Genomic DNA, 20,472 nt, shown 5'->3' on the forward strand with positions numbered 1-20,472 from the left:
ACAGTTCGTCTCACTGACAATGCTCAGTCTACCTCAGGTCAGCTGTGGGTGTGAATGTGTTCTTTGGAAACAGAGACAGAGAGCAGGGAAAGTTGGAGGCAATATCAGATCACATGCAGTGCCTCTTTGTCTTCCCTGAAAACAGAGGAACAACAATCTGCACATCCGTTATGGCACTGTGCATGTGTGTAAACACACACACACACACATGCACACACGCACAGTGGGAGAAGGGGCTTCATTGTGCAGCCCTGCTGTGTTGAGTGACTGTAGCGTGTGCTGGGCAACAGCTGCTGTGATCCCCCCCCCACCGCAACCCTCTCTCTCCCCACACCCCCCTCATCTCCACTACTGGCCACGTTGGTCTAAACATCAATATAGTCAGACACATACACACACACACACACACACACACACAAAGAGACAAATACACTACAAGACACTCTCTCTCTTATTCTGTGCTTTTTAAGTCCTCAGGTTTTTGTTTTCCTGTTTACATCACTCTCTTCTGTATTGCCCCCCCTTACCTTTTTTGTGTTTCAGTCTATATCAGCTGACAGCGGGCTGTGTCTGTCTTAGACACTACTCCATAAGGGACACCCCCGTCCCCACCACTCCTTGACTCCCCCCCCCACTGACAGCTGTCTCCTCACTGTAACCCTTTCATGGAGCTGGGCCTCTGTGAAAGTTATACTATAAAGTTTCACCAGCCTCGCACATGTTTTGGGAAGGATCTGGAGGCTCTTTTGGGTTAAGAGGGATTCAGAGACTTTGCGATACACACACACAGACTGAGTTGCTGTTTCCCCAGCCAAGTCTCGTTCCTGGTGGGCTTGTTTGTCATCAGTTGCGGCTTCTGCTGCTGATGTGACCCCGTCTGCAGCTCATTACAGCATGCCACCTGTTTGTCCCAAAGCTAAGCAAGACACACATACACACACAAATAGAGTTTGTTGAGGTGACAGGGGGTTAATCTAACAGGAGTGTCTGTGGCGGAGCCGGCACACAGTGCAGGGACTATCAACGTCCCACTGTGTCAATGGCTCTCTTTGTCCCCTGGGCTCATCTTTCTGTTGCCGCAGGGTTTAGGACCAGGCAGACAGGTGGAGGGTTATTGAGCTTTTGAGGAGCAAAGACAAAACAAAGGAAAAATATATAGGTTGGGATACATATAGCAGCTGACAGGTTTGCCGACCACAGCTTTTCGTAGGCCATGCAATAGCAGGCACATGTTACAAATGTTGCTGTCAGCTGTTTTGTAAATTTGATATATTGTAATAAAGAAAAGCCACTGATGGACACCCAGCTGTTATCTCTTCCTAGCTGACAGTTAATTCCAGCCCATGGTGCTAACAGCAATTAATATCACCCAGTTGTGGGCGATTTGCACAGGGTTTGAAAAACATTTAAAAGGTGTTATTTGCACCCTTCATTCACTCCCCCACATTTTGCAGAGGGGCCACTTATTAGGCATTGATCTGAGCCTGAGGTTTGGAGCTGAACAGGGAACACACTGTCAGAGGCTGCTGTCATTATCCAACAAGGCAATTGCCAGGAAATTGAAAGACAGACAGGACTGAAAATGAATCCATGTCAGACTCTGAAATTCACTTCTCCAGCCTTCGCTTTTCTTGTGCCTCTGCTCATCTGTTGAGCGGTGATGGTGTTTGTGTTGCAGTTTGTGTCAGTGTGTACGTTCTCTCCCGCTGACACAGTAAGATGCAGGTGTGAGCGGGACAGCCCCATGGGACACTTAAAGGCACACACACACACACACACACACCACACACACACACACCACCACACACCACACACACACACACCACACACACACACACACACACTGACCTCCTGATCATTCAGACTGCTGTGCTGCACAAACAGACTGAGGGCCATGTGGCTGAACAGAACCGCGCTTGGCAGACAGACAGAGACACTGCTAGATTTGCACACTCTTTACATACAGAAACTGACAGAAGGAGCCCGTGGATCGCACAACTTATCTGACTCACACTCAATAGCTGTCTAGGAGGAGATGTGTGTTTGATTCATGTGTTTCTCTAGAGTGTTGTGTTCACAAATGTAAATTCTCAGCCCTGTATTTGTGTAAGTTTAATGTCAATCGCATAAGAACTTAAGCACAGGGATGTTTCCTCTTTATTCAGATGATTGTAGTCCAACGGCCCTGCGTGGATTAGTGTGGATTCATGGGTGTGGAGTGTGTTTGCTTTGCACTGTGAAGTGCTTATTCAAATTTTTTGCTGTTGACACTTTCAACATGTTTTGCTTTGAACTACCAGTTTTACTCTTCATTCATTCATATTTTAAGAAACAACCTGCAGTAAAGCTCTGGTAATTACTTTTCAGTTTTACAGTTATGCTGCAGTCATCTATTTAAACTTTATTTAATAAACTACTGTATTGTTTAATAAAGTTGATCTTCACATAAGCTTGGGGAAAAAGGTTACTCCTAGAGTTATAGTAATTTTTATAGTCCTGCTGCAGTTATACTTTTCTAATAAAGCTGAAACTGAAATGAGCTGGTGACAAATTGCCCTGTCATTCTTAATAATTACATTTTTCCTGACACATTTTACATTTTTGTAATAAGTTGGACACACGCTCTTGAGAAAAATGTCTGTCACTACTCGTCTGTGTGCAGGTGTGTTTGTACAGGCTTCACCTAGGTGGACAGATGCCCTGTTACAGACAAAAGCTCATTGATGGCAGAGAAACAGCTTTCTCTGGCCAACTGATCCCAGCTGCTCACTACTGTTTCTTTGGCTTAAGATAAAGGCAACAGTTGCCCGTGCAGTTGACATCTCACCCATGGACATACAGGGGCATAGTGCACCCAAACGTTTTGAGTCATGAATCATTCTTTTCATTGGGTCAATGTAAAACATTAGAAATTTTTTTATATCAAAGACAGAGGAATCATGTCTAGTATATTATAACATTTTAGAGGAAGATTGGTTTGTTTTTCTTAAATGTATTTGGAAAAGTAGATACTAATCAGTCATCTGTTGGTGTGTGACTGAATACATGTTGTTAGTGCACACACATTAACACATACATACCCTGAGGCTTCTTTTTGTGCATCTTGTGATGTTTGTCAGGCTACAGCATGACATTGTCCCTTTAATGTGTTTTCTAGGTTACCCAAGTTCCCATCGAGTCATGTGAGCAGTACGGAACCTGTGGAGAATGTCTGAGCTCTGGGGATCCACACTGCGGCTGGTGTGTCCTGCATAATATGTGAGTATTCTTTAGTCTTCATCCAGCCAGTTTACAGATATTTTACATACAGATTTTATCAGATTTTATTCAGTGCGCAAAGACAGACAGGGCTTTTATTTTCCATAATGTTTATCTCAGTGATCAAATAAAGTTTGAGGAGATGAGACAGTGTCTGACTGGAAATGGATAGTTGTGCCTCAGAGGTGTAGAGCTGGTTCAAAGCTGCTTGCTGTAGCCATAGTGACTGCTGCCCTGTTCTGACATGACTTGATCTTAACAGGAAATGAGACCATTCAGTCTGTGTATGACTTAGTGGAATCTGAAAAGACAAACAAGAAGAGACCAAAGAGACTCACTTACTTAAATAATACTCCTGATTAGAACTTCATTGTGCTTTAATGTGTTTAATGGACATGGTCTACTAATATATTTGTTGTGTGTGTTCTGAGCAAGTTAGAGGATATTTACCTCCCGCTGTAACAACAGCAGCTGTACGAATAAGCGTAGAAGCCATGAGTGACACCTGCTGGAGGTGAATCACTACTGCAGCAGAACTAACTTCTAGAAAGCCAGACTGGAGAAGAAAAAAACTGATACAAAAAAATAAAAGTGCTTGAAAAAACTTGGATATTTGTCATATTTTCTGTATCAGTCATTCATTGCAGTATTCATTTGTAAATGGGACTGATGTGATGGTACTTCAGTGAAATGATGGTGAGGGTAGACCGGGGACAGAAGATGAATGCAACACAATACTAAAAAAGCAGAAAGACATTCCACACTGTCTCCATCTCTCCCTCTTTGTTTCTTAAGGACACACATCCTCTCATCAGTCTGAGCTTTTTCTTAGCTGCTATGTCTTAAATTCCCCACTAACAGCCCCTCCTAAATGCAGGCCCTCTCTTTAAAGGTATAGCTGAATATTTGTGTGTATCAGAGCACCGCCGCAATCATCATTATCGTGATGGCGGCCCCTGCAAAGTGCACTTAAAGTAATTTACATCACTCCAAAGCCGGGACAGGACAAATAATTGCCTAGCGACAAGGTAATTCAGCATGCGTCTACGGTGGTACGGGAGGGGCAGGCTAAAGCTCTGTATTCTCTGCAGTCTGCGTGCCTTCACACAGGGATCATTTACCACAACATTAGCCTCCGTGCTAGGCTGTTAATCATATGCCTTTGTGTAGGTGTGGTAGGGAATGGAATATTTCAGATTGGTAGGAATTTGAATCCACAGCATGTAAGAGGTCTTGATGCTTAAAGGTGAATGAGTTTTGAAAGCTGTTATAGTGAAAGCAGCTGTGAGGAGGAAACAGCTGTTTGGTGTGTAAAACCTTCTCAAGCATTTGTGTGTGAGTGCCAGCATCTGAAAGTGTGCGTGCATGTGGGTTCGATTTTTGTGTACATGCACAAACACTTGTGTGGACTGCTGTACTGTACTGTTGGGAGAAAAGGTCAGCACCCCGATTCGCATCAGATCAGCCATCTGCTCTCCCAACACCGCAGACCCTCGTGCCACCTGTCCATAGTCCTAATCCCCCTTTCTCTGTCCTGACCCTGCATTGAGTGTGGCAGGACCCGTGTCAGCTCTGGCTGAGTTACTTCTAGGAGGAAAAGAAGTTACTGGACGAATACTGCTACTCTTGCTGCTACTCATTTTGGCATCTATGGATTTCTATGTGCAGCTCTCAGTTTGCTAAGTTTGCATACTGGAAAACAGAAAAAACAAAGAAAAATGCTGCCATATGTGGGAAGCAGCAATGAAATGTGATGATGTATCAAAAGCTACAGGTGCTCAATTAATTATGTAATCTGATCGAGTTGACTTGAACTGCTTGCAAGACAGTTGGTGGAAACACACTTATTTTCCCAGACATTCAGAAATTTGTACACGTCTTTAATGGAAACATAAGTAGTGACTCAGCCAAGTAAAATTAGACGAACTAATAACTGTATTCTTTAATGGGTTAAGGACATAAGTTATCACGAAGGCCGCATGAATATACAATATAACCAAGAGTAGAAAGAAGTATCTGTCAAATACTGCTGGAGAAAAGCAGCTGCACCCTTCTGGTGAAGAGCTTCCCTCATCCCACACACCCAAAATTAAATTTCTTGCCAGCCGTGGTGCCATCCACAGCTGTGATCAGTGCTGCTTCCTTCTGCCCCTTTTCCCTCCATTTCTCCAATTCTCCATCACCCATCTCTAAGCCATTGTTGATTTTATAAAATTATCTTTTCCCCATTTCCCATGTTTGCGTGCGCCTCCCTCACTCCCCTCACGGTGAAGCTAGCATCTAAGCTATGCCACTCATCTTCCTCTCAGCTCATCGCGGCTCACTGCTGCGCCGTCTCCCATTTAGACACTCTCCCCTCTGGAATCAGCTCTTCCACACTCAGAATGGTTGGCTTGCCACACATAAACACCCCTCACTTTGATCACCCCCCTCCCGTCTTATACAGCTGCCATCTACAATATCCATCCTCTTTTTTTCTCCTCCAAACACTGTGTCCCTCCTCCCCCTTTTCTTTATGTTTGTGCATGTATACCCAGTGAAGTGCTGCTTTCTAAGGTGGCTAATTAGGAACATAGAGGGACATTAGGTTGGTTTGCGATGATGAGGAGGAGAGAAATGTGAGACAGGCAGTGAGATGAGGTGGTGAGCTGGCCAGGAGTGGCGTCTCTGTCTTTCCTGTCTTTCTGCTCTCTTTCTTCTTCCTCTGATTCAGTGTGTTGTGAGACTCTAAAGTCCTTTAATTACCAGCAGCTGCTAGGCATCTACTGAATGCATGAAGAACGAGAGGGGAAAAAAAGAGAGGGGATAAGAATGAGGGGAAGAGAATGAGAGAGGGAGAGAGTGTTTGATGCTGCACACTCATCGGCCCACAAAACCGAGCAGCATTTTGATTGCAGCTCAAAGGGAGCTCATCATCTCGAGCGCTCTTCAGTAACAGTCCTGTGAATGGGTAGTTCAGCCTTCGTCTGACCACAATCCAAAAACATGGAGTTATGGTGATGCTTTCTCTCTTGCTTTTTCTCTCTCTGTCTCCCTCTCCCTCTCCGTTAGCCTGCAACTCATCGTTGTTAGATTAGCTCTCTAATCATGCCCAAAAGAGGCTTTTCCATCTCAAAATGTCCCACATCACTCTGTTCTCCCTCCATCCTCTCAGCTCGCTTCCACATTCCAGGAGAGGACTAGCGGTTTTGTTGAGATTTGTCAGGATTAGTCTGACTTCTGTCCAAGAGTTGAGATTGGAGAAGTGATCCAGAGCCATGGTCAGCAGTTAACCAGTATAGTGAGTTTCTCTAAGCGCTACTATTTACAATTTGACTGCAGTAGTGAGTGATGATAGGTTGTAGTTATGTAATATGTGCATAAGAAACTGTCAAAATCAGCGCTAGTTTGTTGTGTGGATGACAGCTTAGGGCTATTGGTGCAATAGGCCCCAGCAGAGAGTGAGTCAGCATTAGAGGGCTGCTCTGAGCAGAATAACATATCACTACTACACTGTGATACTGTATTGTATTGTACTGTCAGTCTGCATGTGGCTGAACTGCTCAGATCTGTTTGAGTAACAACCCACACAGCAGCCTGAATGGCACGGCTGTCCACTTTTTACCAATTGGTATTACAAGCTTAAATGCCGTTAGACGATTTGTTTTGGCATCCCAGTTGGAGCACATGATATGGGTACAGCTCGCTGAGAGGAAGATTCAGGTTTTGGGACCTGGCCAGTTCTTTAACAGATTCTTATTTTGGTATTTGACACCTGGAGGTTGGAATTTAAGACGAGAAACATTAAAATAAAGTGCAACACTTCCTTTTTTTAGACTATTATGTCTGTCTATGTAGCACGTTCACTTACTGTGCTGTGGACAATGTTGAACAGTGACCATAAAATTTCCTCTAATGTACCAACGACAACAACAATTAACCTAGCAATGGAAATGGCTGCTTCAGCCCATTGTGGATGTCAGAACGTGTGTCTAATGGCCGACTCATCAGCTACAGCCACAGTTAGCAGTTGGGGGGAAGCTGCATCCATCTTCCCAATTGTGCCTAATGAGATATCGATCACGAACATGCAGGTCTATCAATATTTCCATAGATTCCTCAGACATAGCGCTAGTACAGGTTGGTAACATGATGGTTGAAATACTGCGCCAGTATGGACAGTGTGAATGAGCAGGCTACATATAATACTGTTAATGATCCTAAAATCTGTGTGTGTGTGTGTCTCTTTCTTGCTCACACATTTTCTTTTTCAATGCTTCCAGCCCTGCACTGCTTCCTCTGTCTTTTTTCTTTTGCTTTTTCTTTAGCTTTTTCTCTCTCTGCTCAGCCCACACAAGTAAAGCTATAGCTTGATGCAGAGCACTGAGCAATGGTCTCTTTGTAAATCTTCTTTTCTCACTTTATCTCCCCTCTCTTTCCCCTGCCCTCACCCAATATCTGTAACAGAGACTGACACACTGGTTTTACATAAACATTATATGCGTGTGCACATGTGCCTGAGTTTGTTTTACTGCTTGTGTCTATATGAGTTGACTCAGTTTACACTACAATAGCTTCTGGATCTATAAGAAGATGAAATGAATGGGCTGTGGCCATACTGTGCTTGTGTACTGCGGGCGCGATCCCTGCAGTGACATTATCAGTCGCCACAGGAGACGGGCCATGAGTTACAGTGGTGGGTTTGACCCCTGACATGAACAGTTTCAAACTGCGCCCTTGTATGTCAGCCCAAGCCCAAACAGCAACTTGAGTTTGCAAAGTTTACCATCTCTGTGGTGGTTTGAAATTGAAAACCCTGCTTTTTTTCTTCTTTTTTATCCTTCCTTCACTTCCCTTTGTACCTCCTGTGGGTCTGCATTTAAATGGATATTCTCACACTTTAGGGATGCAGCAGTAAGAAACAAATGCCCTGAATCACTCAGTATGAGGATAAAACACTGAAGGGAGGAGGCAGCCTGTGTGTAGGCAGCCCTGCACAGTACAGCCCTCCACATCGCTGCTCACCTAATGATTGCTCTTTTAATGGTGTGGAGGCAAAATCCCAGTGCAGTCAGTTTTCATACATGTTTACATTAACTTGTATATCTGTAGAAATCCCCAGACTGGATTCCATTCAACCAAATCAAATCATGCCAGTGATTCTTCAACATAATGCATTACCACTAAAGACTAGTAAAGCTTTGTTAAGTACCATAAAATATTCAGTATACATCTAGTTCAGCCCCTCTGAACCCACATCTTGCCACCATAGTCTTTTTCACCCCCCAACCACCCCCCCTTACCGTGCCACCAAAGCATCTCTGCTCTGCTCTCATTTTCCTTTCTCTGTGGTGTTTTGTGGTCTGGCTCCGGTGAGGGAAGGAAGGTGATTTTAAAATGGCTCCCTCTGTTCTCTCCTCCTGTTTTTAAACACCGTGCTCACAGCTAGAGCTGCAATCAGACAGGCCTTCACACTTTCACTGAAGTCCTTAGATGTGGTAAGGGAAGGGGAGGAGGGATAGAAGAACAGAAATCTTTCCCTGTCGCCTGCCTCTCCTGCTCTGCTGTCAAGGCCAGGAGATGTGTGTGTGCGTATAAATGTGTGAAGGATTAAGTGCAAGGGACTGTGTGTTAATATGCATATGTATAACTCTGCGCACATTCATGTCAATTCACGTTTGAGTGTACATATTTTTTGTCTGTGGTTATGGACTGTTATGTCTGTGTTTCAGTGGTGATGTGTGAATGTGTGTGTGTACCCATAGGTCTAGGTGTCTATCAAAGCTTGGCACAGCAGAGACGACAGCGTAATTGCCTGTCTAGGGCAATACGTAGAATAAGAAGCAGGCATGGATGGAACAGACCCAGAGGTCTGGCCCTTGCTACCTTCATCCTCCTGCACCATGAGTGCTTCTGCAGTCACCACCAACTCCACAAATCACTCTGTACATTAGATATAGGTTACTATATTAGATCGCATACTTACTGCTGCCTCTTCATACACACTGTGTCAGTTCATTTTGCACCTCAGAGTTCAAAATCCAGCAGTGTAGCTCACACAAACTGCCACAGGAGAAAACAGTATGCTCTGCTTTGCTTTTTTATTTGTATGTTTTTTGTTTTCCCACTCACCTTATATGACTGCATGAAATGTGACTGCCACTTACAACTGCATTCATACCCTGCAGTGGAGTTGTCCAGAGAGGAGTAATGATGGAAGTGCGAGCAGTTATTTCAGCACCATGGACAGGGCTTAGAGAGCATAACACCCTTGCCGACTGCCTCCAGCAGCTGCTGGAGGGTAAATAGCTATGTACTGCTTATTACAGGAGATGGGCTGCATGCATTTGTATTGTCAATCTGCGTTTATGCGTGGAAGCATGTACATGTGTGTTACTTTTTTGTGACACAGAAATTCAACGTGTGTATCACTTCTTTTAACACTTTATTTCTCCGTGTGAGCTCCCCCTCCCCACCCCTCAGGAATTTGAGTGATGGAACACAAAGCATCGGCAAAGCTGCTGAGTGACAGGCCAGGGCTAGACAGGAGGATAAGGGGGTTGTACAGGGGAGGGGGTCAGGAGGGGGAATATGAGGAAGGCAGGATTCTAGTCAACACTCAGTGGCATGCACTTCAGCTAATGAGAGAGGCAAGGGGTCAGCTTCTAACTACACAGAGATAATGGCCATCTCCCGAAACCATGGCAACAGCAGCTGTCCTGCACTCCTCCCACCCCCGCTACCTCACCCCCTTGCTGCGCCCTCATCTTACTTCACCCCACCGAAATGAATTTTATTTTTTTTAAAAAAATCACAGTGAGGAAAATCAATGCAGGGCTTTTTGTCAGCTAATGACCGCCCAGGTTTTTTTTACATCTGTACCCATACAGCTTGGAGACATGCATAAAACATTGTGCCGCAGCCTACACCTGAAAGCACATTAAGTATCATTTTCTGCTGCTGTTGTGAATGAATGAATAAAAGAAGCACCGAATTGCAGACAGAGTAACACCTTGACTAAGAAAGGTGTACTAATTTCAGCTTGTGAAAGAGTGAGACAAAAGGGAGAGACATGGGCAGATAGAGGAGAAATGTGGCAAATGCAGTAGTCATGGAGTCAGATGTGTAAAATGAAGAGCAAATAATTCATATCAGGAGTAACTGTAAAAAGTGTGAGATTTAATATGTAGAAATACAGTTCCCAAAGTGGTGAGGAAACCAGGTAATAATTTTTTTTGGGGGGGGGGGATCCTGCAATTGCCCCTCTTTTCCAGTGGGAGATTTACACTACTATACTAATTCTACACTTTCCTGCTCTCTGAAATCCCCAGGGAGTACTGTGCATATGAGTGTTGTATGTGTGTATGCTTGGTGTGTCTGCAAGTGTGTATGTGAACCTTGGTGTGCTTGTGCCTCTTCATGTGAGTCTGCTGGATATGGCTTGAACTTCTGACAACATAATTACACACAGAGGCTGAGGATGAAGATGTAGCTTGGAGTCAGTATGTGTGAGAGTATGTGGTTAAGAGGCATGATATGGGGCCCTAACACACACAGCAACACACGCACACACACACACAGTCAGCAGCCAGGGGAGAATGGACGGGGCTTGTAGTGGCACATCAGCACCATAGACAGCGGCTGACCCATCGGAGTCCAATTAGAGCTGCTGTGACCAGACAGCCAGTTAGCCAGACACTTAGACTGCTGGGTTGGATGAGGATAGAGAGCCTGTGGTGTAATGGGGTGGTGGGCACACACAGTTTTAATAAGAAGGAGGAGGCGGCTGAGTTTTAATGAGGGATGTGGCGGATTGTGGGGGTGTTGTGTGGTACTTGATACACTGTCTGACCATTAAGATCTCTTATGAGTGGACGGCGTATAATTTGCACTAGTTACATCTCCGAAGTTATACAGTGATTGAAGGATATAATTTGGGTGTGTAGTGCTTAGTGCTGTGGCTTCATGGTTAATGTTAATATTGTATATTAAATTACCCACTGGAGGCAGTGTGGTTCCACTGCTGTTACTACCACTTTCTGTGGTTTATTAAGAACACGTAGCTTCCAAGAGGCCATGATCACCTCAAAGTTTATAAAACTTTTAGAGCTACAAGCCCTAGAAGCCAGCTGTTATGGATGGTGGGGCTGTCGTGAAATACATACTTTTTACCAGTGTGAGCTATTTTTAATTGATGTTTTCAGGCAATCTAACAAAACAGCAAAACTATTCCACATTATGTCTTCAATATGCCATCTGTTTTGCAAACCAAGATGAAAAAACAGTCTGGGAACAACAACATAACTTAGCCAGACTCTAGAGCTTGTCACATTTATAGTCTTAATCAACGCAGAACCAACAAATCTACATGACTAATAGAGACAACACGAAAACTTAGAAAACAAGAGTGAAGAAGCCATAAGCATCTGGTGTAATTTTAAAGGCTCTTAGTGACCAGTTCAGGTGCCTTTAGACAAAGGTGTTGGATCAAAATGTGGATGATCTTATCAACTCCAAGGTGTCCATGCAGTGTCCGGAGTAATCTGTCACTCAATCTGTCGATCTATGCCCAGTCCGACCAGTGAAATATTCCTGTCAAATATTCTGTTGACAAAAGTGAGCTATTGAGGAGACACAGTGTTATTTCCTATATATGATAATATATAATATACATAATATGTAACTTATATATAAGTTTACCATCAGTGTTTTTGACATTTTTAATCCTCATCTTTCTCTCCCCTTCCTCCTGTTGTTGGATAGGGTTTCAATTTCTGTCACAACACTGGCAATTTGTCTTTCTTGCCCTCAATTTAAATTGTCACATTGTGTTTTCATTGCAGCATTTATTGTAATGTCAGTATTCATTTCTAGCATTATTGTCACTATTGTTTCATGGTTTTCATACCTTTCCTCTACTTTTTTACTTTTTTATTCTGAGTATTTTCTTTCCTACTAAAACTTTTTTCCTGCTATTTACTCAGTCATGGAGTTATTGATGTTGTACTTCAGATTATAACTTTGCCAACACGTCTACCTTATTTTTTTCCTGGTGCTGTAATAGCTTTAGCAGCCTCTCTTTTTTCATTTTTAGTTATGTTCCTGTTGAAAAACAAATATCAGTAACCCCTGATATCTCTTCTTTCCATCTCCCTCAGCTGCTCTCAGAGGACCCGGTGCGAGCGCGCAGATGAGCCATATCGTTTCGCCGCTTCTCTCAACCAGTGTGTGAAGGCCACAGTGTACCCAGACAGCATTGCAGTGTCAGAACCCAGCGTACCTGTAAGTTTACACAGACACACACATTAGTAGGTACACTATGTACACATGCACACACACACAGAAAAAGCCAAACACCTGCAATCTCAACCACAATTTGCACACATCACAATGAAAAATTAGCTCCTATCTACATACTCCCTACCCACGTACAGAGGCAGAATGTTTTAAATGATCCCACATAGCAGTTTGCCTAGTCTTGATTGTGGTTGATGCATAAACATTAGATGGGAAGGTTCATAAGAGCTCTATGTGGGCGTTTCAGCGTGCATATGCTCACTTGATACAGAGCAGTCAATATGTGTGCCAAGACATGTTTGTGTGGGTGGGTGTGTAGGTGTTAAAGTTGTCCAAGTGCATGCAGTACAGTACAGTGCAGTATTTCCACATGGACTGAGTAAAAACAGGCAGATATTATAGAGCATCAGTGAAAGGCTCTGCCTGTCCAAGGCGTGGAGAATGCTGCACATGTGCACATGTGGACACATGCTGTCAAGGGATCGGTTTATCCAAAACACAAAAGATGAAATACATTTTTCAGTTTGACCAGATGGATGCACTTAGGTTTGGACAAGTCTGTTTTCACCCTGAGCACTCAGTGTCATTTGGTTTATCTTATTGAGTCATGCATGCTTTTGGTGTCTCAAGAGAAGGTGTATGGCTTAAGATGCACTGTTCTTAGCTGAGATACTGCTCAGTGGGACTTTGTGAGCTTTGTATCTACATTTACTACAATATGAAGTTTTCTGGCAAGAGATGCTGCTTTATAACAACTTTTTTTAGATGTAATACACTCGACACTGCGATCCATCAAAACAAATGCTACTGAGTTCTGTGGTAAGCTGACCTTTTTATCTAACTGGTTAAAAAGTGAAAAAAAAAAAGAAAAAAATCAGATAAATGTGCCCTCACCCTCAAGCTCACCCTCAGTAAACTTTGCCCTATTGTCTGATTTGCAAATAGCAGTTTATCAGCTAACATGTAAGCAGTTATGTTTGTTTCCATGTCAGTCATACTAGCAACAGGGTCATCTCACCAAACCATCCTCAAAAAACACTCACAAATTCACACCGTCAAATTCCACAGGAGCACACAGCTATCTCCATGACAACACAGTCTCTTCATGTGGGCACTGGGAGAGACACAAGAGACACAGACACAGAGAAAACAATCAAATTACCTTTATTAAAACTCTGCCACCAATTATACTGGTCATTGCTGCCAAGCTGCAAAAACACTCACCATTACCACCATCATCAGGGAGGACAGCAGAACAAAAAGAGCAAAGGCTTAACACTTGGAGACAAGCTTACTTTCTGTAGCAGCCTTGCTGTCTGTATGTGTGTCTATGAGTGTGTGCATGAGCAAATTTTGAGTGTTTATCTGTGTGTGTGTGTCTAAGAAAAACGATGAGAGCTAATTAATGTGAGAGGTTACTCAGGGAATTCTACATTGAACAAAAGACATTGATTGCTGTGATTGCTGTAATCAAGGATCTCTCTGACACACCTCAGAGTAAAGCAACACAAACACGGTGAAAGTAAAACAGAGCAAGACGAGAGGTCCTCAGCAGAAAATAAAAGAAATCACCCATCCTCTCAATGGGTACCAGAGTAAGCCAGCTAACGAGGGAGGCAGTGTAGTCAGCTACTGAGACAGTCAGCATCTCTTGAAAGGCCTACAGTTAAGCTGCTCAGCTGCCTTGCCTGTCCCAGTAGCCCTGCGGTGTTTAGTGAGAGGCAGATAAAACAAAGAGAAACTTCAAACGGTATGGCCCAAAAATAACAGCTAATGGAACAAGGCTGTGAAATGCCATGGTGATAATTATCCAGGCTGCCTCTCTTGGCTGGAGAGCCAGATCACACACCCTGTGCGCAGAATACATTTATTTATAGGCAGAGCAGCTGAATGCTCCAGCCCCAGTGTCACTGCTCTCCAGAGAATCATTTCAAACGTCTCTATGTGCGTCTGCACGTGTGTGGTATATTGCATATGTACGACACATCGTGTGTGAAAGTGTGAGTGAAGGTTTTTTTTCCCCCAACAAACACAATTTGCCAAGTGCCTGTTTTTTCCAGTTTCCTTTTATGCAGCTTATTACTGTATATTGACCACTGACTGAATCACAATGTCTTTATCTATCTCTGATATGATGATATCTTCTAGTATTAAATAAAAGTTTAATTAGATTAGATTATTATGGTACTATTAACATTTTTAAAACACAGCAACATTTCCTGGCAAAGTGGACGGACAGCTTTGCCAGCAGCAGTGTGTTCTTTTTTTGTTCTATTTGGAGCTTATTACACTGCTGAATTCAAGCCACTGTGTTTTCTCAGTTATCTCGAGCCTATCATGTCTCATCTTACCAAAGATGCAAAATGCTAATGCTCATGCAATAGGATTTTTTCTGTGAAACATTTGGCATAAAATCAACCCTACTATTTGATCCATGTTCAAACTGCTGTGTGTGACAGACTATTGTTATGTTCCTCGCCCCATGTGCAGCTACTGGTGAAGGTGAGCGACGTTCCAGACCTTTCTGCGGGCATCACCTGCTCCTTTGGCAACCTGACAGAGGTAGAGGGACAGGTCAATGGCAACCAGATACTTTGTGTGTCTCCTGCTGCCAAGGATGTCCCCCTCATCCCTACAGACCAAGGTATACTACAAATAGACGCACACATGCTACATTTCATTCATGCAAACTGATGAGCTTTCAAAAAAATCATTTTCCTATGTAACGTACTATAGACTATCTTGGCGATTAGATGAGACCTGTACTCCAAAAACAGCCTTTTGTAGGATTCCAATTTGTCCACACCTCTTTTAGCTAACTGCTCATGCACACTCTAAAACATCTTTATTGATTCAACACTCCACATTTAAGCAGCCACCATCTCCATAACAAACTCCCACTGATTCAGGATCAGTTGTCTGGCTGTGAAGTGTGCTACACACAAGGCCAGGACCCATTAGAGCTGATGGAGGATCAGATTGAGGTCCTACTACTACTATTACTGCTGCTGATATTGGGCTGATAGGTGATGGTCTAACATGCAGGTTGAATCAGCTGAGACAGTTTAGCTGAACACGCAACTGTGAAGTTTATGTGGTTGATTAGTGTTTCTGCATAGCCAAGGCACACAGAGGCGGTCTGCGGTTTGAAACGAAAAGAAAAAAATATATGATAATAATCAGCCGTGATAGTAATTAATTGTATTTCAGCAGAGGTCAAAATGTCCAATGAGCCATTTTTATCTCAGCTCGTGAAATCTAGAGTAGAATATATTGGCAGTTGAGTAGACCATGTACAAAACACTGCCAAAGACAACTTTTAGGTCCAGGAATAAAGCCGTGCTAATCACCTCTGATATAGTATTCATAGAAATTTCATGACCTTTCAAGCATTCCTCCTGCATATTTTCATAAATACACCACAGTGAGTCTGACATTCATTTTTTTGCAAACATATATATCATTGTGAATACTAACACCTGTTGTTTGACAATAAGTACCTGTTGTTTGCGAGCCAAGATGGCTGCAGGGTGACAAAACCAAACACCCTGAATAATATATTATGTGCCGTGTGTGGAAATCACTGTGTGTTTTGGGGGTTTGGTAATCCTCCTCCCTGTGAGTAAATGACAGCCCTGTTTACCCAGAGCTCCCATGGGGAGTGGTGCATCAGGCACTAATATGAATGTTCTCCCCCAGGTAAATGTCAGCCAATCCCCCCGTAAGCCCTTCCTCCATCCATCTAGCTGCCCATCCATCCTACCATTCCTCTCTCTATGTCCCCCTCCTCCTCCTATCTTGACCACCTTCCTCGTTCCCCCATCTTCTTTTGTTGTCTCTCCCGGCTGTTTATACCTCCTTTTTTACTCCACATTAATTCCCCTGAGGCCACTTCCTCCTGACCTCCCTACTGTCCTCTTCCATCTTGTGTCCCCTAGCAAGCCTTTCTATCTGTAGCACATCAACATTGATTGTGCTGTGGCAATGACCTGAGGAGAGGAGAGCAGAAGAGGGGAGAGGAGAGGAGGAAATAAGATTAAAGGTGAAGAAGAAGGGGAAATAAAGGAGAGGAGAAATTAAAACAAGAGCAAAAGGAGCAGAAGGAGGAGAGGTTAGGATAAAACAGGGAGGAGACTGGACTGACACTGAGCTTGAAATTAAAGAAAACAGCTGACACTCTTCTCCGCTAAGAAAAATTAAAATCCTAAAAGAGGTTTTGTGTGGACAGGAACTCTGTACCACTTTGTTTGCCAGATCCTGTGAGACAAATGTGCAGTGGTAGAAGTCAGTTATGAGCCTGCTTTACAGACTTGTGTGAAACATAGCCTGATTCCCAACAGGTGCTGTAGAGAGAACGGGGCACAGAGGGTCATTCAAGCCTCCTACACACTGAATGTCATCTGAAACTCAGGCTGCTCTACACATACACATATAGAAACACACACACACACACACATATTTATGGAGTCTGTATTCTCATGGGGAGAGATAAGAGGCTGTTTTCACAGAGAACAGAAGCACAGCCAGATCTGTGTTCAGTAAAATGCAGGAGAACAAATTCTGATCAGATTAAATGATATGACTGAAAATTGCTAATTTTACACATATTTTCACAAGCAATGTTCCATCCACTTATATACCAACATCAACAGCCCCTAACACTGCTGAATTTATACATGCTGATAAATGTTAAAAATGCTAATAAGGATAAGATTTGATTGTGGTTGTTCACAACTATGCCAAATAATGTAAAGAGAACAGGACTGGATTCTAGTTATGCATGAGTGTATAATAAATGTCTCTTCTCTTTCAGATTGGTCAGGCGTTGAGTTGAGACTCAATTCTAAGGAGACTGGTCAGATGCTTATCAGCACAGAGGTCAAGTTTTACAACTGCAGCGTCCACCAGCTGTGAGTATCTCTCTCTGAGTCCATTCATTCCGTTTTCATTTACAAAAACAGTGCCCCAGTCCTGCTGCCCAAAACCACTGGATCAATGCTCTGGGAATTAGTTACAATTTGTCCTTAACCTTAGCCAGCCCCAGTCCCCTAAAAATATCCTCTTTAAAGACTAATGTAATCTGATCGCTGGCTGCTCCCTTAACACCATAACAGGAAGTTTCTGTGCTGCTGCGCTAATGAAGCCGTCTTCTCAAACATCCTGCAGTACAAAACACACAACTCTGCCTAACAGGTCTTCAGTAGGGATTTCATGCTCGTTTTCATGCCATGTCTGTCCCTGATTGAGTGATGTTGAATTGAATCCCCAGATTGGCGATCTCAGTGTCAGCTGTGCCTTTACTATTGCTCGTTTCATTCCAGTGTGGCAGATTCTGTTTGTGCAAGATCCAAAAGCCTCACTGACTTGGGAGTATTACTGGATGGAGAGCAGGAGAGTAAGGATATCACAGCTGTGATGCTAGCAGGGGTGCAGGAATCGTTGCATGTCATATTATCCTCTCACTATCCCCTCAACATTAAAACAAAATGTACGAGTCATTGTCTCCTTTACCAGATAAAAGCAGGCAATGTTACTCTACATCTCTGAATCTCTCTCTCTGTCACACACACACAGACAAACATGTCACCACATACATGCACACAAGTGCACACTGCCCTATAGCTTATATTGCTGTCTGCTGTCTGAGAACCCTGTCTGAGTAGCACAGAAAGCAATTACCGGCTCTCACATCAGCTCAGTTAATCAGCGATGACAAACATACTTGCACACACAGCCACGTACACACACACACTCAAACACACAAAGAAGGATGCATACACTTGAAAAGGGCATAAGCTCTCCCTCGCACACTCTGATGCCAACTCCTGCTCTCTCGCCTTCTCTCCCTCGCACACACATACTGTACACACTATTCGCCTGAAGGTGAATCAGTCCTATTCTTCTGAATTAGTGTGCTTGCCAGAGATCCCTCCCATGCTTTTGCACCAATGAATATTTCACAATAAGCAAGTATGCACAACACAATGTAAATTCAGAGAAAGAAAGGGAGAGGGAGAACCAAGTGAGACTACAGTACACTCTGAACAACTGTTCATGAATATATAGTGTAGTAAATGCCATCACAAATTAGAAGTGTATGTTGTCTTTCCTATGGCATCATACAGAGAGCATTATGTCGTTTAGCCTCAGGCTATCACTTATTCCTGTTTCCATGACCATCCTCTCATTTCCTCATCTCTCCATCCAATCATCCATGTAGCCATTTGTTAGAAAGTACATTAACTCAGGGTTTTGCTCAAGTATGTTTACACTACTTTATATCACTACACTACCACTACCATATTTCAGGGAAAATATTGTACTTCTTAGAGTTATTTTGGAGATAATCATTTGAAAAACCTATAATGAACATATAATGTTTGATGTTTTGTTATACAGTAAATTCAATTGCCCAACAATTTATGAAATAGTTAAAACAGCTCAAAATTTTCAGACATATGACACTGTTTACTTATGTCAGATGTGTTTGCACTGCGCTCCCGACACCAACTTCTTGAATCTTGAATGTTAATGCATTAGTAATAATAATCCAATAATATAACATATAATAATATAATATTCAGAGGGACCATCCTGCTGCATAAGTAGCATTTTTAGTTTTGATACTTTGGGTGAATTTTATTATTGACACCAAAAAACTTTTGCTCAGGTAAAAGTATTTTTGTACTGTGATGCTTGAATGAAGGATCAGTACAGCATGTAACCTTACAGTAACACATATACAAAAACACACACACTTACATATTCTACATGCAAAAATGCTCACACACAAAAGCACACACACCTAACAGCTGGTAATTACAGTGACACTCCAACAATGCAGGGCTAATGGTAATTGCAGGATCAAGCTGCGCCAATGTCTTATTTGTCCTCATTACTCAACGTTCCTCCACTCCGTCTCTCTCTCTCGCTCTCTTTCTCCATCTGATTCCGGTTATGTGGGCTAATATGCAACCTCCCGTTCACACATGACACGCAGTATTAATATATGGCGGTAGAAAATATATGCAGGGAGAATTTGGCCCAGCAGCTATTAGGTACTGTGCCAACCGCAAGGGCACAACAACAGCAGGTGCCCACTTGGGATCTGAACTCATTTCCTCTGTGGCACTTCCCCCACTTTGGCAAACTCACTCCCCCTCCTTGACTGTGTTTCTTTTCCCTGATTCTCACACTGCGTGTGTGTATGTGCATCCACGCAGGTGCCTGTCATGTGTGAACAGTGCCTTCCGCTGCCACTGGTGCAAGTACCGCAACTTGTGTACCCATGACCCCTCCAGCTGTTCCTTCCAGGAGGGACGAGTCAACGCTTCTGAGGTTGGTGGAATACACACATGCACAAAGACTCACACACGTATAAGCAGGTTTGCTCGCACAACTTTCTCTTTCTTACCCATTTTTTTCCTCTTTGTTCCCTTCTCACTCCCCCTCTCTCCTGCACATTCCCTCTCTCTATTTACTTCTGCCTGCATCCTGCTCTGTGTTCCAGCTCTGTGTCAGCCTCAGGGCATGTCTTCAGAAAGACAGCCATCTAAGCTCTTCTATTTCCAAATTGGCATTTCTCATTCAGAGCTCTTGTTCTCTGCAGTAGCAATTAACAGTCTATTATCTCTGGAATTATTGAGCTTAGTATGTCTTAACAATGACACAGGATCACTCTGACCAAGTCAATCATATGCAATAGATACTAACAGCTTGAAATGTGTAGCTCTCCATGTGTCTCTGGCTATGCACACATATAGTACTTATCTGATTTCATGTGCTGCTGTATTTATGTGGGTTTTTTAAAAAAAAAGATTCTATAGGGAATGTCACAGTGCGCATTGCTTTTGCAATTTTTCAGTTCATACTTACATATTTGCCATGGAGTCCATACAAACTCATAATTAGAGTACTTACATACACATATATATATAT

At 43.1% G+C, this 20,472-nt stretch overlaps 1 protein-coding gene across 1 annotated transcript in view; it reads left to right on the plus strand.

The window, feature by feature from the left end:
- plxna2 (plexin A2) overlaps nt 1–20,472 on the plus strand; it is a 162,684-nt gene that overhangs the window by 85,718 nt on the left and 56,494 nt on the right. Inside the window, 5 exon segments of the mRNA XM_018681933.2 lie at nt 3,158–3,258; nt 12,396–12,519; nt 15,025–15,178; nt 17,348–17,444; nt 19,758–19,872. Coding sequence (XP_018537449.1) covers nt 3,158–3,258; nt 12,396–12,519; nt 15,025–15,178; nt 17,348–17,444; nt 19,758–19,872 — 591 coding nt within the window.

This window comes from Lates calcarifer, linkage group LG6 (assembly GCF_001640805.2).
Source record: "Lates calcarifer isolate ASB-BC8 linkage group LG6, TLL_Latcal_v3, whole genome shotgun sequence".
Classification (NCBI taxonomy): Eukaryota; Metazoa; Chordata; class Actinopteri; family Centropomidae; genus Lates; species Lates calcarifer.